This window comes from Typopeltis vanoorti, chromosome 24 (assembly GCF_054136105.1).
Source record: "Typopeltis vanoorti isolate ZY-2024b chromosome 24, IOZ_Tvanoo_1.0, whole genome shotgun sequence".
Classification (NCBI taxonomy): domain Eukaryota; kingdom Metazoa; phylum Arthropoda; class Arachnida; order Uropygi; family Thelyphonidae; genus Typopeltis; species Typopeltis vanoorti.
Genome location: NC_143572.1, coordinates 43,282,840 through 43,310,411, shown reverse-complemented (window position 1 = coordinate 43,310,411; position 27,572 = coordinate 43,282,840). Strand labels below are relative to the sequence as shown.

At 35.0% G+C, this 27,572-nt stretch overlaps 1 protein-coding gene across 3 annotated transcripts in view; it reads right to left on the bottom strand.

The window, feature by feature from the left end:
• Nucleotides 1–5,569: 5,569 nt before the first annotated feature.
• The window catches only part of LOC150093135 (triple functional domain protein-like), a 396,873-nt gene continuing 374,870 nt past the window's right edge, over nt 5,570–27,572 (bottom strand). For 2 of the 3 annotated variants that reach the window (XM_090413319.1, XM_090413320.1), the window contains one exon: nt 5,570–9,467. In XM_090413319.1, coding sequence (XP_090269445.1) covers nt 8,765–9,467 — 703 coding nt within the window. In that variant the 3' untranslated portion in view covers nt 5,570–8,764. The remainder of the gene's footprint in view (nt 9,468–27,572) is intronic. The other variant, XM_090413321.1, reaches the window with a different exon arrangement.

The window sequence follows — 27,572 nt, the reverse complement described above, 5'->3', positions numbered from 1 at the left end:
AATTCAAACAATCAAACAAAATGAACATAAAATCAGAGAAAGTGTTTATTGCTGGGTCAACGATAAGTGCAAAGCGTGTTGCTCGTGTACGCGATATTCTAATGGAAAAACGAAGAAATCTAATAATTTCAATAGAAGATTGCACCTCAAAAGAAAATTCCTATGGATGGAAATCTTATTAAACAAAAAAACTCTCAAAGTTTATAAACATTTATAGTGCAGACCAGGTGTTCAATGCAGATGAATCCGGGTTATATTGGAAAAAAAGTGCAAAAATGCACCTATATTTCGAAAAATGAAAGATCAGCTCCTGGATTCAAAGTTTCCAAAGATAGAATTACTCTATTGTTTTGTAGTAATGCATCAGGTGATTACATGACAAAACTAGTGTTTATTAACCAATCCTCAAATCCTCGTGCTTTGAAAGATTAAAATATGCACTATTTTATTTTGCCTAAAACATTTATGCATTATGTGCAATGAAGTTTAAGTACAATTTGTAATTTGTAACATATCCAACAAAAAATATATTTTTTGTTGGATATTTCATTGCTGTTTATATAATTAAAAAAAAAAAAAAAAAAACATTTCGGAACATAATCCTACTTTTTCTATGTGATCTAAGACTCTCATAATGCGGCATTTCTGCGGTGTTGTGTCCTGGATAATCAAAAATTTGGACAAAAGATTAATTCTATTCAGGAACAACTATCTTTGATTGTAGGCAGAGAATGTTGTGCTTTGGCAAGGAAATAAGAAATGTGAGATTTAACCTGTTTGTACAGAGTCAAATAGAGAAATTTATATAAGATTATAATTTAATTAGAGTATCCCAATTTATGTATTGTATGAATGCAAATTGAATGTAAACCAAAGTCCAAGGGTCATACTTTAGCCATCTAGAATAGTGTATGGCCTAAGGGAAAGAGAAATTATAAGGAAAACGAAGTGAGAACGCAATCTCGGAAGAGCGCCAGTGCACGTGGATGAGTGCCGTGACATAAAAAACATAGCCAAGCGCAAGAATCTCAGAGAAAAAAGGGGAAGAATATAAGGGTCAAGCCCCCCCATACACACACAGAGCTTTTTGGTTCCTGTTTCCTGCGCTCGTGGACGTTGGCTCTCTGCCAACGTGAAGATTCCGGGTCAGCCGTAGAAGTCGTGAGAGGCCTATCGATGTTTGCGAGTCAAGGCTAGCTATCTCTTCATAACAGAGTAGCTAAGCCATATCGAGTGACCAGTAATCCAGATGTGTGCCTGCAGTACCAGAGAAAGTCCAGAGCAGCACATCGCCTTATCGACTTGGGGAACCAGGCCGTGCTGTTGTCATAAGTGATCCGGAGAATCGCAGAACAAAGGTGCCTTGATGTCCAGACAAGGCTGATGATAGAACAGAAAGTCATTCCATGGGACGATAATGTAGAATGTTAAAGTATCTGACTTCCAATTAAATTAAAGATTTGAGTAAACTCTGTAGGTTAATTTGTGTATGGACATGATATAGAGAACTTTAGAGATTATACCAATTTGGCAGTGACCTGTCCTTGTTTTAAAATATGTCTCCCTAGAAGGGATCTGTGTGAGAGATAACTGAGACATATTGTGAGATATGAGTAGTGATCAGAGAGTGATTGAAGATAATGTTAAATTAAGCCTGAAGTTTGTATGTTTATAGAAAACTCTGTGGATCTAGTTATTATGCATGTATTCTTGTGTTAGTAATGATATCAGAATTTTACTAGGAAAGTGATTATGTTAACCATGTACTTTAATTTTCTCATGTATATCTTTTAAACCTAAATAAAATGTTTTATAGCATTCACCTGAATCTAGCCTGTCTCATGAATTCAAATAGCCACTCATAAAATTATTATCGAACCTAGCAGGAGGGATATATGAATATAAGTTGATTTTCCAGACCACGACTACGAAGTCGTGAGAGGCCTATCGATGTTTGCGAGTCAAGGCTAGCTATCTCTTCATAACAGAGTAGCTAAGCCATATCGAGTGACCAGTAATCCAGATGTGTGCCTGCAGTACCAGAGAAAGTCCAGAGCAGCACATCGCCTTATCGACTTGGGGAACCAGGCCGTGCTGTTGTCATAAGTGATCCGGAGAATCGCAGAACAAAGGTGCCTTGATGTCCAGACAAGGCTGATGATAGAACAGAAAGTCATTCCATGGGACGATAATGTAGAATGTTAAAGTATCTGACTTCCAATTAAATTAAAGATTTGAGTAAACTCTGTAGGTTAATTTGTGTATGGACATGATATAGAGAACTTTAGAGATTATACCAATTTGGCAGTGACCTGTCCTTGTTTTAAAATATGTCTCCCTAGAAGGGATCTGTGTGAGAGATAACTGAGACATATTGTGAGATATGAGTAGTGATCAGAGAGTGATTGAAGATAATGTTAAATTAAGCCTGAAGTTTGTATGTTTATAGAAAACTCTGTGGATCTAGTTATTATGCATGTATTCTTGTGTTAGTAATGATATCAGAATTTTACTAGGAAAGTGATTATGTTAACCATGTACTTTAATTTTCTCATGTATATCTTTTAAACCTAAATAAAATGTTTTATAGCATTCACCTGAATCTAGCCTGTCTCATGAATTCAAATAGCCACTCATAAAATTATTATCGAACCTAGCAGGAGGGATATATGAATATAAGTTGATTTTCCAGACCACGACTACGAAGTCGTGAGAGGCCTATCGATGTTTGCGAGTCAAGGCTAGCTATCTCTTCATAACAGAGTAGCTAAGCCATATCGAGTGACCAGTAATCCAGATGTGTGCCTGCAGTACCAGAGAAAGTCCAGAGCAGCACATCGCCTTATCGACTTGGGGAACCAGGCCGTGCTGTTGTCATAAGTGATCCGGAGAATCGCAGAACAAAGGTGCCTTGATGTCCAGACAAGGCTGATGATAGAACAGAAAGTCATTCCATGGGACGATAATGTAGAATGTTAAAGTATCTGACTTCCAATTAAATTAAAGATTTGAGTAAACTCTGTAGGTTAATTTGTGTATGGACATGATATAGAGAACTTTAGAGATTATACCAATTTGGCAGTGACCTGTCCTTGTTTTAAAATATGTCTCCCTAGAAGGGATCTGTGTGAGAGATAACTGAGACATATTGTGAGATATGAGTAGTGATCAGAGAGTGATTGAAGATAATGTTAAATTAAGCCTGAAGTTTGTATGTTTATAGAAAACTCTGTGGATCTAGTTATTATGCATGTATTCTTGTGTTAGTAATGATATCAGAATTTTACTAGGAAAGTGATTATGTTAACCATGTACTTTAATTTTCTCATGTATATCTTTTAAACCTAAATAAAATGTTTTATAGCATTCACCTGAATCTAGCCTGTCTCATGAATTCAAATAGCCACTCATAAAATTATTATCGAACCTAGCAGGAGGGATATATGAATATAAGTTGATTTTCCAGACCACGACTACGAAGTCGTGAGAGGCCTATCGATGTTTGCGAGTCAAGGCTAGCTATCTCTTCATAACAGAGTAGCTAAGCCATATCGAGTGACCAGTAATCCAGATGTGTGCCTGCAGTACCAGAGAAAGTCCAGAGCAGCACATCGCCTTATCGACTTGGGGAACCAGGCCGTGCTGTTGTCATAAGTGATCCGGAGAATCGCAGAACAAAGGTGCCTTGATGTCCAGACAAGGCTGATGATAGAACAGAAAGTCATTCCATGGGACGATAATGTAGAATGTTAAAGTATCTGACTTCCAATTAAATTAAAGATTTGAGTAAACTCTGTAGGTTAATTTGTGTATGGACATGATATAGAGAACTTTAGAGATTATACCAATTTGGCAGTGACCTGTCCTTGTTTTAAAATATGTCTCCCTAGAAGGGATCTGTGTGAGAGATAACTGAGACATATTGTGAGATATGAGTAGTGATCAGAGAGTGATTGAAGATAATGTTAAATTAAGCCTGAAGTTTGTATGTTTATAGAAAACTCTGTGGATCTAGTTATTATGCATGTATTCTTGTGTTAGTAATGATATCAGAATTTTACTAGGAAAGTGATTATGTTAACCATGTACTTTAATTTTCTCATGTATATCTTTTAAACCTAAATAAAATGTTTTATAGCATTCACCTGAATCTAGCCTGTCTCATGAATTCAAATAGCCACTCATAAAATTATTATCGAACCTAGCAGGAGGGATATATGAATATAAGTTGATTTTCCAGACCACGACTGCATGCAAAGACAAAGTGAATTGAGATTAGTTGAATTAGTGTTAGAAAGTTCATCACTGTGTAATACTCTGAGAGAGCCACCTTGGATAAGAGTCTCATCTATCCTATGTATTGGCTGACGCAGCAAAATATAAATTCGTCAATATTTAACAGGCAGACTGTCTCAGAGGTTGTATTTTAAGGCCTTGTCCCATACTCAGACAAAGCCCTTATGAATGAAAGAATTACACATGACTAAATTTAAGAGCGGCCTGAATTTTAGTTTGTTTAAGGATAGAACGGTGATAGCTGATTTGCTAGAATTATTGGAAAACTATTACAAAAGGATAGAAGGGAAATAACTGTGTATGAGTGAGTAGTGAAACATACAAATATATATATATAGATAGTAAAGGTAATAAAAAAGGTACATAACAGCGGAACCTAACATCTGCATTATACGAAGGTTACCTGTACATAGTTTTAAATGGGCAGTAATTCATTATTCCGCTAATCAGACTTCAATCACACCTCTCATTCCCTGAATGATAACAAGAGCAAGCGTGAATTTCAAGACCAGCATTCACTCCTGAAACAGTTTAACTGTAAATGGATTCATAATATATTTAGTGAAGAGGATGAGTTTTTAATAAAGATTGTTAGTATATAGATTATCAATGAATGTTTCAATTTGTTAGACAATTTGCAATGATCTGTCATTTATTTAATTAGTAATAACATCTTTCTTAATAGAAGGCAACGTTCAAATTAGATGAATGGTGTGCTGACTATTACAATCAGCTTAGGTTGTGGTATGAAAGAAATGTGGAAACAGTTTACCTGTAAATGGATTCATAATATATTTAGTGAAGAGGATTAGTTTTTAATAAAGTAACATGGTATAATACTACTTTATAATATAAAGTAATATATAATAAAGTATATATATATATATATATATATATATATATAGTATTTTTATTGATTATTTATTCCTTATACTTTTTCCATATTTTTGTATGAGACGAGACAGCTGCCCCTAGATTTCTAAAATTGGCTTTATCTTATGAATGAATTATGTCACTTGTTTACTTATTTTGTTTCGTTTGATGGCAAGTTATGCTAAAAAAAAGTCTTATGGCATTTTTCAGGAGTTAAAAAATTGTATTAGAAAATTTACATATAAAAAAATTCCTCTCCATGCCCTCAAGATAGTTGGCTCAAAATACTCTCAACATTTGATGAAATATTCTATTAAATTGAATTACTTTAAATAATTAAAAAAGTCAAATTTTATAAAGGTTTGTATTAATATCATTTTGATAAAGACAGTAAGTAATCTAGGATTAATTAGCATCAGCAATGTCATTAGATCATTGCAGATTTTAATTATATTTAGTCAAATATAAATTTATTTGCATCTAATACAAATCTGTTATAAAGTCTAAGTCAGCATGTTATATTCCCTGCCACTTGTAATTTATTTTATCCTTTTGAAATTTTTATTCTCATTACAAACTATTTCAAGCTTTAAATAAGCAAATGCAGAGCTCTTTGTGTTGTTTCTTACAGTAAAAGAGGAATGGAATGGTATAATATCGACCATGCAAATCTGTTATACCACTGACAAATTTGTGAAGATATATATTTAGCATTTCAGGTAATTTGAACATCTTAACATTCTTTATAATATAATGCATGATTGCAGATGTTTTGATTTCCTAATATCTCTTATAACTCTCAAGATAACCTAAGACAAGGATAAAATTCACAATAAATCACAGTTTTTTTGTTAAGCACAACTGGTTAGTGTAGTGTGCATTGTAATCCCTTCTATAAGTACAATATATGCCAGTTATAGCATCCTGCAGCATACAAACTACTGAATCATAAAAGAAAATTTTATTTTTGCTGCTATATGGAAACTCATGAAAAAAATAAATTTATCAACAGTGACCCTGATAAGGTTTAGCAGTAAAGTGATCAGTCTAAAGTAGATTTAAGATGTTAATGTGATTTATATTAAAACCACTAATACAGTGTATAATGACGAACAGAAAAGGTTGCTGTATGAAGCAATGAATTGTAGATTAAAAAAAATTCATTTTCACAATAAGTATGTTGATTTAGTTAATGCAAGGCTGCAAAGATCATTCAGACTAGTTTTGAATTTTTTTTTCTTCAATTGCTTTGTATATCAAAGAGGATAAAATAAGATTGAAAATCAGAATAAGACAACTTTTCCTTATTTATACATCTGAATTCTTAATTCTCCTATTAGAATTAACAGTCAGCATCATAATATGTAATTTTTTTTTTATTATAAACAAAATAAACAACATTCAACACTTAAAAAGTAAGGCAAAATATTTATGCAAGTTAAAATGTGTTTGAATTTGGGACTAAGTTCAATATATTTTTCTTTTAAAAAGAGAGACGTAAGAGGAAGAATTCATCATAAAATATTATTACCAGAATCACTTCCATTTAATTTCAATTTCTTTATTTGTAAAATTTTTGGCTAAGTTTCATAGCCATTGTCAATACAATTATAGGAAAACACACATAAAAAAAAGGACAATTCAATTGAAAGCATGTGATATTATGTGCACTATCAGCTGTAGGAGAATAGCTCCATCTGCATTAAGATATTCAAAATAAATCACAATAAAATAATTTAATTAATAAATTATTTTAAAATATAAACAGAAAAATTAATTTCAAATTAAGGCACACATAAATGGTGAATATTAGTCAGTATAACTTCCCAAAATTTAGAAAGCTTTAAGCAATCGTTTTTGTTTAGATTTGGGTTGTGAATGTGTGCTTCACAGCTTTCTTTGTACAGTCTTTCCAGAAGAAAGTAACTTTTGTATAACACTTTGGTTTTGTTCCACTGATCCTATGTTTTGTAGATAATGCATGGCTTACTAAACCGGGTTTGTTGGGTTCCTTAAGTTTAACGTATTCCTGATGTTCTTCAAGATGAATTTGTTCGAAACAACCAGTTTGTTAATAACATAAGTCACAAAAGCAAGGGATTCTAGTAATAATATTTTATGATCAAGTCAATATCTATGAAACAATCTTTTTTTACTTGAAGAAAGATAGCTTTTATAATGTTGCTGTACAATTAGCATTAAACGAAATTTATTTTGAATATCTATCTCCTACAGCTGATAATGCATATTACTTGCTTTCAATTGAATTTTGTCCTTTTTTTGTTTATGTTTTCCTATAATTGTATTGACAATGGTTATGAAATTTACCCAAAAATTTTACAAATACATTTAAAATTAAACATAAATGATTCTGGTAATAATATTTTATGATGAACTCAATATCTATGAGTTAATCTTTTTTTTACACTTGACGACAGTTTTATAATGTTGCTGTACAACTGGCATCAATATGGTAGCAAGTGTTACACACTGTACACGAGGGAGAGAAAGAAAATAAAAACTTGATTCCAACAATATACATATATACACATACCCAATATATTATATATTACATATCCAAAATGGCACTTCATTTTCACAAATCAGTTATTTTGAGAAGTTATGGCATTTTGTCATGTATATACAAAAACAAACATGGTATATGCTTCTATACATCAGGAACAGAGATCCACGGTTCTGTATCAACATAAAAACAAACCATATTGCACACTAAAAATACATTAAAATATGTCATTTTTCTTTTTCTTTAAAAAAACTTATTAAATTATAGCACTGATATACTAAAAAAATAATAAAATAAAATAAACGTTATCTGTACAGAAATGCAAATGTTTGCCATATGTAATCATTAGAAGCATTGTGTCTAATATTACATTTATAAAACACTGAACATGTTAATAGTGAAGAGAATTAAATTTTACATAAATTTCAGATAAATAATGATAAAGTAATATTAATAAGGCATCTTCGAGTTTCAAACCTTATAGAATGCTACCTTAATCTTAAAATAAAACAGAGTATTCTGGGCTACATTATAAGCAAATTATTTCAGTTCTAGATCAATGTAGAAGAATATAAGGTTTATCAGCCATCTATACAAATAAATATAACTATACAAATTTTATATAAATACCTACTTTTCAGCATAAAAGTGAAAATTAAAGAAACTGTCATGACTCAGGACTGTAGCCAGATAGAAATGGCAGGGAGAAAAAAAATAGCACTTATGAACAAAATGAAATGCAATGCGAACAGCAAAAAAAAAAAAAAAAAAAAAAGGCAATGCCCCCACCATCAAAATCTAATTACAGACCTGTCAATCACATATATGTCCGAGATGTGTTCTTTCATGTGCTAATTTTTGGATACAGATAACAACCAGTTTTCTAAGCGGTGTATAAGAAGACTCATATAAACTTGTAAACAGCACCATAAATAAATTGCCAGCTACATATTCTCTAGGTTGCCCATCCAAGCTGACAGTTTGGCAGTTAACTGAGGTGAAGTGGAAAGCAACAGTTCTAAGCAGCAACAACTGCAGCATACTCTTCAAGGTGGACATAAACAATACTGTCTAATGAGCAGATTTGTTTGGGGTTTCAGATAATGAGCTTGGCCTTATTGATCGCGAAGGATTACTTTCTGACCATCGTCTTGTGATATCACCATCCTGATTGAAATCTGGATTTGGTTTTGATTCCCTCTTTTTTGTAGTATTAGAATCTAAACTATGACTGAAGCTAAGAGATGGCGGTGCACTGCCATTGGCACTATGTAAGCCCGATTCTACTTTTGATTTTGGTCGCAATGTATTTCGGAAACCTTCAAAGAAGTTCTTTTTATTTTTAGGGGGACTGTGTTGTCCTACATTTGAGCATTTATCAAAGGGCAAAGAATGCTTTCGCTGGGCATCCACTAAGTTATCAACAGGGCTAGTATTTTTTCCACAACCTCTTCCAGCCCTTGGTAAAGTTTCTGAACTCTTTCCAGACACAGTAGAAGGAACCACAATGCTATGTGTCCGTGTTTCCTGATCATCACTAATATCATTGTCTTTCTTTACACTAAAACTAGATGACGAAACAAGAGCTTTTAAGTCTGTTCCTGTAAGATTACTGGAGCGAGCTTTCTTATCCCTAACTGGATGTCGAAGTGATTTTGAAGTGAGCGAAGGACCTGATGTGCCACCAGCTTTTACTGTTTTATGTGCAGCTGCAGGATGAGAGAGAGTTTTTCTCAGTGAAGGATTCCATAAAGAACCTAATTCTGGTGCTGAGCTAGAAAGCAATAAAAGTATATTAGCAAACCAAATGCAATGTCTAAAATTTGGAAATAAGTGAATTAACAGTGATCATCTACAGCCCCAATTCAAGATAAAACACTTTGATCTTATCAGTACTGACTTTCGTCATTAATTTTAGGATGAATTATAAACTTAACATTACTACTCAGTTATAAAGACTTTAAAGGAAACATGCAGCATGTATGTTCCTGGCAGATAAAAATGTAATTACAGACAGAAATGTAATTGTTTCTGATTATCAGAAAATCAGGAGAAACCATTACTATAGGTGTTATTATTGCAGGTGTAGTTGCAATCAGTGTTTTTAAATGTAAAATCTAATGATATCCTGTACAACACTGTACAGCTGTGGCACTAATTTTTAACATATATATATATATATTAACAGAATTATGTGTTAAAATAATAATCTAAACTCAATTGAGAAAAACAACTTTAAAATAAAATTTAGTTTTCTGACTGGAATTTATTTTTTTCAAATTATAAGAGATTTTTATGAAATTAAGGTTGGAAGGTGAACAGTGAGAATTATTATGATTCATGCCTCCATGGAGTCAAAAGACTCATCATGGGAGGCCCATCCTCAAAGTCTATCATACCACTCCTTGAACTCATTGACTGTTTGCATTCTCATCACCCTCATTGCAAAGAAACCACTCCTCACCCTCTTGCTCACAGCTTCCTTTGTAACTTCCAAGGAAGGATGTCCTCACTTCCTTGTCCTCGCTTCTTTGCCCTGTTCCACCAAGCAAAAAATTCTCCAGTGTCAATCCTGTAATTACCAAAACAGTTTAAAAGAATAGTCCAAGTGTGGTCTGATCAGGGCTTTATACAACAGAATGACAACTCTTTTATCTCTAAGTAGGTCAGCTAATACTACTATAACCATACTAAAAATTTTATGTTTTTAAGTAGAATTTCCCAACTGCAGATTATGTTTTGTTATTTAAAGTAAAAAACTCTAATAAAAATAATGAAAACTTTTATTTTTTTCTCTGAATGTCTGACTCTGACCTCACTCTCTCAGTAAGAATAAACCAGCAGCAAAACACAATATAAACAACAAAAAAACTCCAATAATCACACAGAGTTGCGATAGAACGTAGCAGTAATGCTACGTTCTATCGCAACTCTAGTGCCCCCCCAAATATAACCTCTTGCAGCCAACATGTCAAAATATCTGATCATGAAATGAGTTCTTAATGTGTGGGAGAGTTGTTAATAAGCCATCCAAGACATTAACTCATAAATGGGTAGTAGAATGCTTAGTCAGCTGTGTAGAAACATAGCTGCTTTAAATCTCTGTGAATTATCAGCATTAAATTAAACTCATTCTAGTTACACCATATTTTCTATTTGCTTGAACATAAGTGAAAAATATACACTTTTTTTTTTTTTTTTTTTTTTTTAACTTAGTAGCAGCCATCACTGTAATCAATTTCCTGACATGTGTCCTAAGAGATGCAAGATAATGTAATATTACTATGCAATTATGTTTGCATTATTATTTACCTCCTGTCAACAATTTTTCTCCAAATTCATTTACCACTTGTTAGCATTCCGGTATTCCCAAATTTTACATTTCTGCCTTTTAGGGCACTTCTCACACATCAGTCCACCTAGATCTTGGTCTTCCTCTGAGTTCCCCCCCCTCCTCCTACTTTAGCATTAAACGCTTGCTTTGCTAACCTTTCCTCTCCCATTCTGTTTAAGGGGCCATACCACTTCAGATTAGGTTTGCTCATACAATCTTCAGTAACAATATGAAGTTCCTAATATCTTCATTTTTAATATGATTTTGCATTGATTGATGCCATCTGTTTACTGCCCTATTTCTCACATCTCTCATATCTGTGGTTTAGGTTTTTGATCAGATGCTTTAGTTCTAACTCCTTAGCAGGGGCCGTTGTAACCCATTAAGACAATGCCTGGGAGTGGCACATTTGGAGGATGAGAAAAGCCTGCAAAGTTGTATCTCAATCATAAAAACGTTTTTTTTTGGTACATATTTTCTTGAATTTCTGGGCAGAAAAATTTCTTGCCTAGGGGAAGCATATCACAACAGTCCTGACTTTCAGATCCATAAGTTAAAATTGGTTTGAACGTGTCTTACATATTGCACAGATGAATGGAATATACTATCTTATTCCATAGAAATTTATTCAGCTTGCTTATTGCCATACCAACTTTGCTCATTCTATTGTCTATTTCCATACTTAACTAGCCTGCCATCTTGAAAAAATTGTGCCTAAATAGCTGAAATAGTTTACTTGTTATATAAATTCTCTGCTGAGAATGCAGTTGAAGTTTTTCATACTCCTGCCTGCTTTCACAGTTCTTGGTTTTATTACTAATCTTCATGCCAAATTTGTTAGAGCTGTTACTTAGTTTGGTTAAAGAATGCACTTGATTTGTTTAGAAATACATCATTTGCATTAAAAAAGATAAGATGGATATCACTAATTCTGATGTCAGGTTGGATGCCAGTTTCTTTTCATAATGTGGTGCATATCAATGAATAAGAGTGGAGAGAGTGCATCCTTGTCTATTACACCTGATTTTACATCAAACTTCCTTCAATTCTAACTGCTGGCTTACATCTTAAATACACAATATGTAGTGCACCACATAATGTTCTATTTATCCCACATAATTGTAGCATTCTGAACAACTTTTCTCTTAGCATCTTGTCATATGTGTTTTCCAAGTTGATATTTGGATGACAACCTTTTAATTTATGACCACAATTTATTGACAATTTGTTTATCAGATTTATGAAAAACAAGAGATTCAAAATAGTAACAAATTAAAAATTAGAGATAATAAAGCATTGTTAAGTTTCTATTAGCATATGAGTGCCGTGTGTGTGTGTGTATATCAGGTACAGGGTGTTCGGGATAAATTTGACATATTTATAATTAATTATATTTTTCCGTAAGTTACATGTATTAACACACACTTCTCTTCATTTAAAAGTTTGGACCCTTCTTCATTCATATACAAGATGTCAGAAAGGATGGATAGCTGGAACCCACCTGAATCATGGAAGAGAATAACTTGTATCATGATGATTCGTGCCCGCCATCAAAATAAGGATATTACGACTGCTGCCCAATGCTCCCTGAATACAGTAAAAACAATCAGGCATGAACTAGAGACTTGCAATGGTGACTACGAGGATGTAGCAAGAAGAAAGATCCCTAGCAGACGATCTGATTGCGTTCGTACAGCAGAATTCCTCGCAAATCTGCAGGAACAGGTGTTGAAGAACCCTGGCATTGGAATTCGGGCTTTGTTCGTGGAGTTGCTAACTGTAGTCAAGCCCTGGATAACAAGGGTAGCCAATGGTAGGCCGTATGTATGGCAGCAGGATTCAGCCCCTTGCCACACCTCTGGGAAAAGTCAAAAATGGTTGTCTGAAAATTTCTACGACTTCACCAGTCCAAATGTTTGGCCTCCAAACTCCCCAGACCTTAACCTCATGGATTATTTTGTATGGGGCGCAGTTGAAAAAGACACCAATCGCACTTCCAGTAATACAAAAGCCCAGTTAATGGATAAAATTAAAACAGTTTTTGCGGCCCTTCCCAGGGAGACTGTAGCATCAGCTTGTTCGAGGTTCCGAAGCAGAATTGAAGCTGTGATCGATGCTAATGGTGGTTATTTTGAGTAAATCTTGTTGATAGTATTGTAATTAACTCTGCCTGTAATGTTTTTTTGTCAATTCATTAAATTTAATAGATACAAAGAAGATTTTCTTTTTCCTTACGAAACTGTCAAATTTATCCCGAACACCCTGTATATGTGAAGAGTGGAAAAGAAGTTTACTGACATTTTTCTTGAAGAGGTGCAGATTATGGTTGTTTGGGAATATTTCATGTTCCAGAGGATATAGGCAGATGGAATAAAAAAGGATGATATTCTAAGGATGGGCAGATTTAGGATTTGTATAGAGTTGGTAGCTATGTGGGCACAAAATGGCATCTTGAGTGGAAGAGAATGGCTAGTTTATTAGAAAATGAGGAGGCTGTTGATGTGATGTGTTTATGTCAAGGGAAGGACAGGACTTAAATGTCAAACAGATAGAGATCTGATACTGTCTGATGAATTGTGTATTACTGAGGGTAAGGATAGGTGAGCTGAGATCTCTCTTCAGAAAGAGAAGACAAGACTGTGTTTTTGTTGCACTGAAGATGACCATGTGGTCCTTTGCTCCATTGAAGCTTAGTATGCAAGGACCACATGGTTTGTTGAATGAGTAGGATGAATGGAGTGCATCATCAAAGTTGTGGATGGATTAGTGAGTGAGAGTAGGTCATCTATGTATGGAAGGAGGGCAAGTGATAGAACAGAGTCCCATATTGGTGACAGACATTAAATACAAAATTTATTTTGTATTTAATGTGTGTTAATATTATCTAATTTGGAGATTGAATGTTACTGTGAAATATTTGAGTGTGGAATACAGTGTTTGGTTAAATTTCTAATTGAGTATTCCTTTAAATTTATTGCTTAAAGAGAGAGAGAGAGAGAGTAAATCATCCACAATGATACAGTGAACAACCAGAGAAAGCTAGCTACCCAAATAATGAGGGTGGCAGATAGACTAAATGATGGCAATTTGCTTATAAATGCCTTGATGCCAGCACATTCAAAAACTCTGGAAACATTATGACAATAGCACATGTTTCTTCAAACCTTTCCATGGCTGTCCCTTGGTAGGTGATGAAGGATAAAAGATCAGCCATTGATCTTGATTGGTGGTCACTGTTTAACTGATGGGCCTCTAATTAATGAAGAAGTTGAGTATTCGTGACTTTCTCTATTACTGCAGAGAGGATCGAGGTGGTAGTGATTGGTCAGTATTTTGACTGCACTTATTGCTTATTTCAAAAAAGGGAAACAAGAGTCTGTCATTAAGCTATGATATAAGAGATGAATACAAGCATGCTTTGCATAAATCTTACTGAGAACATTTAGTAGAGAAATTCCTCTAATTCTCACATTAATTTTTATTTCACTTTTTACAGATGGAAATTATGACATGTACTCTAATTCAGCACTTCTCAAACTGTGGGGGAGATCTTTAAAACTCAAAGATCTGGGAAGATCAAAACTAACGGGCCCCAAGGGGGCTGTGGAATAATGAAAACAAATTTAAAATGTTTTAAGACTAAGTGTGCCATGTCGAATGTGCATTTGATATTTGCAATATTCGCTGTGTATGTTTTATATTGAATATAAATACAATAAATATTATAATGATATATATATATATATCTGTATTACGAATTTTTTTTCGATGGGGCTGTGAAATATTTTAATTTTTCCAAAGGAGCTACTTCACATCCATAAGTTTGGGAAGCACTGTTCTAATTGACCAGAATTCGATCTTCTGACCAAGCCTTTTGAATTATGCAGTAGCCACTGTACAACTTCTATTCCTCCATATTTGAGCATTTCTGGTTAAATATCATCTACTTCGTCTGTCCGCATTTTAATAGTTTTTTCAACCTCACTTATTGATATGTATTCTAGACTACGTTCTTCTTGAATGCAGTCTAAAAAGAATATTTAGCTTTTGGTTTTAGCTTGGTTTTTTTGGCCATTAGATGATGAATATTGCATGTCAGTCATCATGTAGGCTACAAAAAAAAAGATAAATAAATTTTGTATTTAATGTGTGTCAATATTATCTAATTTGGAGATTGAATGTTACTGTGAAATATTTGAGTGCGGAATGCAGTGTTTGGCTAAATTTCTAATCGAGTATTCCTTTAAATTTATTGCTTCTTGTTAGTGCTCTGATACAACATGGCAGTGAAAGGCAATTGGTATCAATGAAACTTATAGATCCAGGAATGAGCAGTTATGTTTGTATAGTAGAAAGTATAGTAAAAAAAGAGTTTGACTAGAAGTATCAGAAACAAGAAAAATGAAATGGTTGCATTGATTGATCCAAAATTTGTTGGAATAAGTGAGACATGATTGGATGAGTATGATATCCTGACAGGAATAAAGATGGAAGAGTATGATGTTTTTCATGAAGACAGAAAGGATAAAAAGGAAAGTGGAGTGCTATTGATGATAAAAAGAGTTGTCCATACAAGGCAGAGATGCAAAGGGGAAATAGTGGTAGCAGTTTGAAACAGTCTGGTGTTGAGATACAGGTGAACAGAATGAAATTCTTAATCGGATGTTGCTATAGACCTGGTAATGTGGAGGGTAGTGATCATGGAATGTATAAGCAAATTAGCCAAGTGAATAGAAAAAGGGTGATCATTATGTGTGATCTTAATCATGGCAATATAGATTGTCATAGTTAAAACAAAACAGCTAGAGAGGCACTGTTAGGCTACAAACCAGTCAATGAATGAATCATGGTAGCAAGATTTCAAGCAAAACCATTTAACATATCAATAGTCCAGATATATGCACCCACATCTGACAGTACCGATGAGAATATTTATTTATTTTACAAAGATCTGATAGAGACAATAAAAACAATACCAAAAAAAGATGTACTAATTATTGAAGGGGACTGGAATGCCAAGATCAGAACAGAAAATGATGGTTGGGAAAGTGTCATGGGAAAATACGGTTTTGGAAAAAGAATGAGGTGAAAAAATGTTAGAATTTGCTATGGACCATGAGATGATGATCTGTAACACAAGATTCCAGCAAAAGGAATGTAGAAAATGGATGTGGCAATCAAATGATGGGAAAACTAAGAACATGATTGATATGATTACAATTAAAAGAAGATGGATAACATCAGTACAGCAGTGTCAAACTTTTCAAGGAGCAGATATAGATTGGGATCATAGCTTAGTGATTGCAAACATCAAGTTGAAATTAAAAAGAAAATATAAATTCAATCATCAGAAACGAGGAGATACAGCAAAAATAAGTGAAGCAGAAAGTAGAGAACAGTGTTAGAGGAGAAACTGAAATGTGTGGAAAAAGAAAAAACTTTGAATCTAAGAGTGAAAGGAGTAATGAAGGTGATAGAAAATGCAGTTGAAGAAACAGTACAAGAAGTGGATTAGTACAGGAGAAGAGAATGCCGAGGATAAGAAAGGACACATCAGAACAAACAGAGGAGTGATATAGAAGAAAGTGTAATGAGGTGAAAAAAGCAGTCAGAATGGATAAAATGAAATGTTTAAAAGCTCAATGCAATAATATAGAAAAGCACTATGGAGAGCACAAAACTAGGGCTGTGTACAAAATGATTAGAACCATTAATAGAAAGTGGTAACCAAAACAGATCACAATTAAAGATGAAAAAGGCAAAGTATTGATGAATAAAGATAAAATTGTACAGCAGTAGACAAGATACTGTAGTGAGCTATATGAAGAAAAACTAGAATTAGATGAAGTTGGGAAACTGTTTGAAAAATTGAAGTAGATATCACCACCAGGGTAGTGAGTATGGTGGTGGTTTTTGCCGTCAGTCATTTCCAACCCTAGGTAATTTTGTAAGCATTGACCACAATGCTTACAAAATTAGGTGATCCTGGTGAGATTTTTACAGGATAGTTCACCATTGCCCCCCCCCCCCCACTTTTATCCATGCTTGGGGACTGGCATATGGCTGGGACATATTCATGACTGTAATCCGTATATGTCCATGAGGCCAGTTTGCCAAGGAGACAAAAAACCCTACCTCCATATGAGACTGGCTAACTTACCTTTCACCGAAAAAAGTTTCCTCACATTGCCGATGGGAATTGAACCCAACCAAAGAGCTTCATCTATACTGACTGAACTACAGCCCAGCTAAAACACCATAAGAGTCCTGGTAATGAAAACATCACTGGAGAAATGATTAAATACGGTGGCGAAAGTATGGTTACAGAAATGTAACATGGCATGGAAGGAAATGAAAATGCCAGAGGAGTGGGTGAAATCGATATTAGTGACATTATACAAGAAAAGAAATAAGCTAGAATGTAAAAATTATAGAACAATTGCTCTGACAAGTCACCTTGATAAAGTGATGATAATGACAGAAAGATTGAGAACACAATTGAGTCAAGCAAGCAGGATTTAGGAAAGATTGAAGTACAATTCAACAGATTTTGACAATGCGGCTAATAGAAGAGAAAGCTAACAGAAAAAAACAAAAACATATATACTTGCTTTGTGAATTTTCAGAAGGCCTTTGACAGCATCAATCAGAAAATGATAGAAAAACTAATAGCCATATTAAAAGATGTGTATAAGAATGCAATAGCAGCAGTTAGATTAAGTGAAGATTTGGGGAAATGGTTTAGAACAAGCAGAGGTACTAGGCAGGGGGAACCAATATCACCAAGCATTTTCATTGCACATTTAGAAAAAGCAATGGACAAAATGAAGGAAGATGCAAGAGGAATATCAGTACATGGGATGGGAATTAACAATCTGAGATTTGCAGATGACATTATTATTGAAGAAGACAAAAGAGAACTACAAAAACATGGTGGAGAGTTGTTCAGAAGTTTTTAATACTAGAGGGATAGGGTAGGCTCGAGGTTTAGAGGTACAGTGTGTTCCAGATACTTAGTGCTCTGGATGTCTGTAAAGCTGTGGGACTGGATGGTATTTCATCATGGATTTTGAGAGAATATGCTAAAGAACTGACAGCTCTGTTGACCTGGCTTTTCAATGAAAGCCTGGCTATGGGAGAGGTACCCAGGGAATGGAAAGAAGGTAAGATAGTGCCATTGCATAAGGGTGGTAGCAGTCAATTATAGGCCTGTTTGTGTGTTATCAGTAGTTGTTAAGGTCTTAGAGAAATAGTAAGGGATCATATACAGTGTTGAGCAGATGAGGATAATGTTATCTGTCAGATTCAACATAGATTTGTTAAGGGGTGCTCTTGCTTAAGTGATATTGATTGCCTTTTATAATAAAGTGACAAGAGAAGTTGATGAGGGAAAGGCATATACTGCCATTTTTTTGGATTTTGCAAAGGCATTTGATAGAGTACCACATGATAAGCAGATACTTAAGTTGCAGCAGATGGGGTTAGATGTCAGGTTAGTCTACTGGATTCAGGATCGGCTGTCTGACAGGAATCAGAGAGTTGTATATGGTGGGGCAATATCAAGGAGGCACAAGGTTACAAGTGGAGTTCCACAGGGCTCAGTACTGGAACCTGTATCATTTAACCTTTATATCAATGACTTTGTCAATGGATTGCAAGGTGATATTCAGTTGTTTACAGATGATGTGAAGCTGGGCAGGGTTATTAGTAATAGTGAAGATGTGGCAGCCTTGCAAGAGGATTTGAATAAACCAGACAGATGGGCAAATGAATGAGGGTTTCAGTTTAATGCAGCAAAATGTAAAGTCTTGAAGTTTGGGATACATCAATGGGAGGCTGCTACTCAATTGGAGAAGCTGTACTGGAGGAAGTAGGGGAGACAAGAGATCTGGGGGGGGGTGATGATTGATAGAAAACTGAAATTCAGAGAGCATATTGCAAAGCTGGCGAAGGTAATCCAGAGGATTGCTACAATACTGAGAAGGATGCTGACCTGCAGAGATAAAAGAGTTATCATTCTGTTGTATATGACTCTGATCACACCACACTTAGACTATTGTTCTCAAATTTGGTCCCCAGGATTTGAAGGGGATAAATAAACTGTGAAAAGAGTACAGAGGCAGATAACAAAGATGGTTTCAGGACTGTACACAATGTTAGTAGGATCGGCTGAAGGAATGTGGACTACAGAGTTTGGTGGATAGAAGAAGAAGAGGTGATATGATCAAGACTTTTAAACTGCTGAGAGGCAGTTACGGGGTTGACACTGGGGAGTTCTTTCACTTGGTGGAACAGCGGGAAGGAGCGATGACAAAGGGCCATCCCTGGAAGTTATGAGCAAGAAGGTGAGTAGTGGAATGCATTGCCTAATAGAGTGGTGAGAGCAAAAATGGTCAATAAGTTCAAGGAGTGGTATGATAGAGTGTGTTTCCAAGAAGGTCCTCCCACGATGAGTCTCTTGACTCCATGGAGGCCTGAATAATAACAATAATAATAAAATCACTGAAACTGTTAAATGAGGAAGGGAAGAGATTGGACTTGTTATGAACCTGGAATAAACAAAGACAATGGTATTTGGTGAGAGAACATGAAACAAAAGATACAAGTGGATGGAACTGATATAGAAAATGTAGAACAATTCACATATTTGGGAAGTAAAATGACATATGACTTGAACTGTAAAAAAGAAATAAAGATCAGGATTGCAAAGGAAAGAACAAATCTGAAGGATAATGGATAATATCTGGAAAAGTAAAGCGATCAGCCTGCAAATGAAATTAAGAGTACTAGAAACATACATCTTTAGCAGCTTACTGTATGGATCTGAAACGTGGGTAATAAATAAGGAATTAAGAAAATGTTTGGCATTTTAAAGAACTTGTTACAGAAAGATTCTAAGAATAGGATGGGTACAGAAAATCACAACTGAAAAGCTCTAGCGGAAGATATGACCCAAGGAGAATTTAATGCAGAAACTTATACAACAGAAGCTGCAATTATTTGGACATATCTGCAGAATGAGCAAGAATCTAAAGATTCGTGTTTGGTATTATGGATGGTGTAAACAGAAGAGGTAGACCATACAGAGAATGGATAGATGACATAAAGGATTGTTGTGGAATGAAGTTACAGAAACTGTGACACTGGACAAAGAAAGGTAGAAGAAGATAGTGAAAGAGACATCAGACACCAACGGGCAGTGTGCACATGGTTCATGATGATGATGAAGAATGTAGATTGGGATTACAAGATAGCAACCAGATGTAAAGAAAATGAATTTCATGAGTTTCTGAGGGCTTACTACTTCAGAAATATTTACCAGTATGTAGCAGAGGGCACATGAGGATCTTTGATTTGATCATACTATTAAAGGATGTTATTATGGATGAGGATGACATCCTGATAGGAATAGAGATGGAAGAGAATAATGTTTTTTGTAAAGACAGAAAGGACAGAGAGGGACCATGAAGTGATTACCTGATGGTTGACATCCATGCGAGGACTTCTTTGAGAGAAGGGTATACGTGGAACTACAAGGCTAGTGATTATCAGAAGCTCAGCTTGAAGCTGTATCATGGAAAGAGGAGATGGGAGATCAATGCTGCTTGGATGCTGTTTAAGAACTATCTTGTAGAAGCAATGTCTAAACATATTTCAAGGGGCAGAAAGTTAAACAAAGTACGTATTAAATAGATGAATGAACAGATTAAGCATTTAACACAAAGAAAGAAGGCATTATGGAGGCACATAAGATGAGTGGTAATACTTAATTCCATGTAGCAAAAATGCAATACGAGCAGCATGTACCTCAGGAGTCTGTTTTAGGGGCATTGCTGTTTAACTTGTATGTTAATGATATTAGGAAAGATTTGAATGGGGATAAACAATGCTACATAAATGCTTTTCTCTTCGTTTGGAAAAGGCCTAAGTTCAATTCTTTGTGGTTACAAGAAGAATCTTTATATGGGCTTTTTTCATTTTAAGGCAAGTCAGCTGATGTCATAGCAGGTTTTTCATCCTATGTACAGGCAAAATGGGCATCAGAACACATAATTTACAGACAATAAATACCATTTAATGGTGATGGGAATTGATGTGATGTCACTGACTCTATATACAAGTAGCCCAGTCATGAAGATACTTCATGAGCAAACTGTTTGCTTGCACTTGAATGAAGGATTAAACCAAGAATATATTTTCTTGGCATCTTTAATTTTGAGTATAACCAGGTGAGATAATTTTCAACAGTTTTTATGTCAACTATATCATCTGATTTCTTTTACTGTACTCTTCCTTCCATTTATAAAATTTTCAATAACCTCCAAAAATTTTGCTGCCTTCCACATATTTATCTTTTATTTTCTTACCAGAGTCGTCCCATAACTCATTTAGCCACTTTGATATATAACATAGATATAACGTAGATGTCTTGAATTTTTCCATGTATTCTCGGAGGGTTTCGGCTAATTTACTTGCTAGAAACTTTTGACATGCTTTCTTCTTCTTTTGCATCCACAGGGATGGAGTTTTGATTTTTCTGTTCTTGCAGATAACTTGACCACACACCTCATTAGTTAAAAATAATCAATGTTTTTCTTCAGAGTTTTCCAAAGAATCAAGCAGATATTATGGCCTTATAGGAGGACTTGAATAGATTGTATGAGTGCGTTAGAGTACGGAACTGTCAATTCAATGTTGCCAAGTGAAGGTTCTGAAATTTGGTAGGTAACAATGGGATGCAAAGTGTACACTTGGTGTGGAAATTTTAGAGGAAGTTGAGGAGATAAGAGACCTTAGAGTGGTGGCAGACAAGAATCTGAAGTTCAGAGGTCACATTGCACAAATTGTGAAGACATTATATTGGATTATGGCAATTATGCAGAAGACCTTAACTTTTAGAAATGAAGAGGTTCTGGTTCTGCTGTATAAGGCATTGATCTTCTTCTTTAAGTGCTATTTCCTAACAGAGTTCAGCAACTTCCTTTGCAAATTTACTTCCATCTCTAGTAGCTTCAATTAAGAGCTCTGTATTCAAAATAAAGATTTATTGTTACATAGACCATATATTTATAACGTACTTAAGCTCTTACAAATTGCCTACCAGTTTCGCTAGTAACTAACTAGCTTTCTCAAGGCTTGCATAGTACAAAAAAAGGTAAATGCAAAAAAGGTTTAAAAATACAAAGCACCGTTAGTACCTGTTAGGTAGCTAGGGTGACACGTTCGTGTGACATAACTACTCATCATCATGAACACGCATTACATGCAAACGCGTAATATGATTATTTGCGTACTGTAGCTCTGTTGAACTGAGGGAGTTAATTAGATTTTTCCAGATATCGTTCAGAATGGCCCCTTGATTTCTGTTTAGATTACTTCCCGTACGTAGTACAACTGCCGCTTCTTTAAATACTCGATGTCTGTAATCCTCGTCTACGTAGGGCATGGAGCTGTTATTCCAGTCTATAGTGTGGTTCGAAGTTGAAAAGTGATGTGCCAATCCTGAGGTGATCATTCTGTTGTGATTGACATCGCCTACATGTTCTTTCTGTCTTATTTCCAGGCTTCTCGAAGTCTGTCCAGTGTAGGAAAGACCGCACGTGCATGGAATATTATACACACCTGGATATTTATAAAATGGCACACTGTCTTTAGGAGATCTTAGGACCTGTCTTATGCTATTTATTGGTTTAAATACAACCCTGATGTTATGTGTCTTTAACAATTTTGCAATTTTTGTGGAAGTTGAACCTATAAAGGGGATGACTGCTGTTGAGATTTGCTGGGCGACTATTCTTTCTTGTTGGTTATCTTTGTATAGAAATTTGTTGATGATGTGTCTAGGATAACCATTTTGTGATAAAGTTGTAGCTATTTGAGACAGTTTTGTTTGAACTTCTTCCTCGTCAGAGATAAACTTTCTAGCTCGATTTCTTAGCATGTGGATGATGCTGTGTTTCTGTGACCTATGATGGTTAGAAGAGTAATGTAGATATCTTCCAGTGTCCATTGGTTTTTTGTAAATCAACAGTTTGATACTGTTTCCTTGTCTTTTTACTAGTAAGTCCAAGAAGTGTAGCTGTTTGTTATTTTCTACTTCTAGAGTAAATTTTATTTTATTGTGGAGTGCATTGATTCTGTTAACAAACATATGTAGGCTTTCTAAGTTGTCTTTCCATATGATGAAGATGTCATCCACATATCTCCACCATATAGAAGGTTTAGGAGTAATGCTGGTGAATATTTCATCTTCAAATTTCTCTATGAAAAGGTCTGCACATGGTGATGACAGAGGGCTGCCTATGGCTGGGCCTTCTAATTGTTTGTATATCTTGTTGTTAACTTTGAAAAAATTTGATTGTAGGCAATGCTCAAACATCTTTGTGATATCTGCAGGAAAGAGATCTTTGATAATGTTCATTACTTCTTATACTGGTACATTCGTGAACAAGGACACTACATCTAGGCTGGCCATTATGTCTGTTTGTGTAATTTTTATGTTTTCTAGTTTGTCCACAAAGTGTTGAGAATTTTTTAAGTAGGACTCTAATTTTTCCTTTAAGTAAATTCGCTAGGTGCTTAGCCAATAGGTACGTTGGAGAACTTGCCATCCACAACCGGACGAAGTGGCACTTCTTCTTTATGCACTTTAGGCGCCCCGTACAGTCTAGGAGTGATGGGATGTGAGGATTTAAGTTTTCGTTTTAGTTCTTCAGGCCAAGTATTCATGTTACGGATCAGGAAGTTTGTCTCATTGTGGTTCTTCATTGTAGGATCTCTGGTGAGGATTTTGTACATGGAACTGTCAGATAGTAAGTTGTTTAACTTCTTAATGTAGTCTTTTGAGTTAAGGATAATGGTCGCATTCCCCTTGTCTGCTTTCATAATTATTATTTCTTTGTTCTTCCTTAAGTCCCCAATAGCTTTCCTATCATATGGAGTGGTATTCAGTTGTGTTTGTTTTGCTGTTGCTAGGATGATAGTGCTTTTGAATCTAATGTCGTTGGCTACACCTTGTGGTAGTGGGTAGAGACTTTTTTCAATTCCACACATAAAGTCCATTTTTGGGATGTAATTAGGAGTGATAGAAAATTTAAAACCTTTTTTTAGAATCTCCGATTCATGTATGGATCGGATGGCTTGTATGGATTTAATATGCCCGTTGATTATAAGAAATTTAGGGATGATAGAGAAATCCTTACACCTTTTTAGGAAAGTTAAGTGGTTCAATAGCTTGGCCTTTCTGCATTTTTCCTTTTCTAAGCACCGAACTTTGTGTTTCATTAGACTATTTAAATTGTACATGTTTTGGTCATAAAGTATTACAAAATAAAGATTTATTGTTACATAGACCATATATTTATAACGTACTTAAGCTCTTACAAATTGCCTACCGGTTTCGCTAGTAACTAACTAGCTTTCTCAAGGCTTGCATAGTACAAAAAAAGGTAAATGCAAAAAAGGTTTAAAAATACAAAGAGCCGTTAGTACCTGTTAGGTAGTTAGGGTGACACGTTTGCGTGACATAACTACTCAGCATCATGAACACGCGTTACATGCAAACGCGTAATATGATTATTTGCGTACGGTAGCTCTGTTGAACTGAGGGAGTTAATTAGATTTTTCCAGGTATCGTTCAGAATGGCCCCTTGATTTCTGTTTGGGAAGTAACCCATACGTAGTACAACTGCCACTTCTTTAAATACTCGATGTCTGTAATCCTCGTCTACGTAGGGCATGGAGTTGTTATTCCAGTCTATAGTGTGGTTCAAAGTTGAAAAGTGATGTGCCAATCCTGAAGTGATCATTCTGTTGTGATTAACATCGCCTACATTATCAAAGATCTCTTTCCTGCAGATATCACAAAGATGTTCGAGCATTGCCTACAATCAAATTTTTTCAAAGTTAACAAGATATAAAAACAATTAGAAGGCCTAGCCATGGGCAGCCCTCTGTCGCCACCATGTGCAGACCTTTTCATGGAGAAATTTGAAGATGAAATATTCACCAGCATTACTCCTAAACCTTCTATATGGTGGAGATATGTGGATGACATCTTCATCATATGGAAAGACAACTTAGAAAGCCTACATATGTTTGTTAACAGAATCAATGCACTCCACAATAAAATAAAATTTACTCTAGAAGTAGAAAATAACGAACAGCTACACTTCTTGGAGACTTACTAGTAAAAAGACAAGGAAACAGTATCAAACTGTCGATTTACAAAAAACCAACGGACACTGGAAGATATCTACATTATTCTTCTAACCATCATAGGTCACAGAAACACAGCATCATCCACATGCTAAGAAATCGAGCTAGAAAATTTATCTCTGACGAGGAAGAAGTTCAAACAAAACTGTCTCAAATAGCTACAACTTTATCACAAAATGGTTATCCTAGACACATCATCAACAAATTTCTATACAAAGATAACCAACAAGAAAGAACAGTCGCCCAGCAAATCTCAACAGCAGTCATCCCCTTTATAGGATCAACTTCCACAAAAATTGCAAGATTGTTAAAGACACATAACATCAGGGTTGTATTTAAACTAACAAATAGCATAAGACAGGTCCTAAGATCTCCTAAAGACAGTGTGCCATTTTATAAATATCCAGGTGTGTATAATATTCCGTGCATGTGCGGTCTTTCCTACATTGGACAGACTTCGAGAAGCCGGGAAATAAGACAGAAAGAACATGTAGGCGATGTTAATCACAATAGAACGATCACCTCAGGATTGGCACATCACTTTTCAACTTCAAACCACACTATAGACTGGAATAACAGCTCCATGCCCTACGTAGACGACGATTACAGACATCGAGTATTTAAAGAAGCGGCAGTTGTACTACGTATGGGAAGTAACCTAAACAGAAATCAAGGGGCCATTCTGAACGATATCTGGAAAAATCTAATTAACTCCCTCAGTTCAACAGAGCCACAGTACGCAAATAATCATATTAGGCATTTGCATGTAACGCGTGTTCATGATGATGAGTAGTTATGTCACGCGAACGTGTCACCCTAGCTACCTAACAGGTACTAACGGTGCTTTGTATTTTTAAACCTTTTCTGCATTTACCTTTTTTTGTACTATGCAAGCCTTGAGAAAGCTAGTCAGTTACTAACAAAACCGGTAGGCAATTTGTAAGAGCTTAAGTACGTTATAAATATATGGTCTATGTAACAATAAATCTTTATTTTGTAATACTTTATGACCAAAACATGTACAATTTAAATAGCTCTGTATTCAGTTTAGTCCAGTTTTTTTATATTGCCTAGCCATGATATTTTTCTTCCAGATTTTCTCTTGCCATCAAAAGATGAAAGATTTTATCTTGTCAAGGATGTGAACTGTATTATTATTATTATTTTTAATATCAACTTTAATATCAAGTTATTCATAGTACCATATAATTTCTGCAATGATTCATGTCATATTTTCTGGAACAAAACTACTTGAAACTATAATGCATATAAATAATGTACTGACTAAAATTCATTATTTACAAGCTCAAGCTAGCATTATTGAAAGCACTTTACTAGTATACAGTCAGTGAAGACAAGGAATGAAATTATCCTGAGAACAAGGATAGTTGCATGGAGGGTGACAGTGGTGTTTCTCTTTGTTAACATTGTCTGCAAATCTACTTTCAAAAATTAAATCTAATTTCAAGAGATCATGAAACATAACACAACAGCACTCTGTATGTCATTAATGAGAAAGAGGGAATCCATTAACAAGTTTCTTGAAAAGCAGGCATAATCTTATAAACATTATGGAAAAATGAGAAAATAATGAGAGAGAGAGGAGTGAGGGCACTTATTAAGTGGATTGCCTTCTGTATACAATCTTGGTGAATAATTCTTAAGAAAGAGCAGGAGAGTAGTGTTTTGAATGAAAAAAGAACACCAAAATTTTTGGAAGCTAAGGAGACCATGGATTTATGTTTATTCCAAGATAAGCCAGATGTGAAAGTCTGTGTTATCAACACTGCATTTTGACAGCACAGAAATTCACTAGATTATCTCCACTCCATACTTGAGACTGGATGAGAAGATCAGTGTTTAAGACATTGGTTATGGAAGATAGTAAATCTATCTTTGATAAGTTATCAGTCGCTTGGTGTCGCACGGATTAGATCGTCGGCTTGTTGAGAGCTCCTGAAAAGATCAGTATTATTTTGTGTTAACATTAGATATTTTACCAGAATTTTAAGTAGTATTGTTTGCTTTTTGTTTCTTGGTGTGTCTGTGCAATTTTTGCGTGTTTTCTGTTATTTTAATTATTATTTTTAAGAAAAGATAGCGTACACATGGCACCGATAAAGAAAAAAATGGCGGCCAGGTCGCCATGCTTGCTTAAGAGTTTTGATGTAAAAGAATTTATGCAATGTGCTGTCTGTGAGATGTATGCCTTGCGAAGAGCGGTAGGAGTCTGGTTAGAAAGTGATAGTGGAGTTAATATGTGTAGAAAGTGTAAAGAGAATGAGGACTTCAAGCGTGTTTCGTGTATCGAGACTGATATCGTTAACG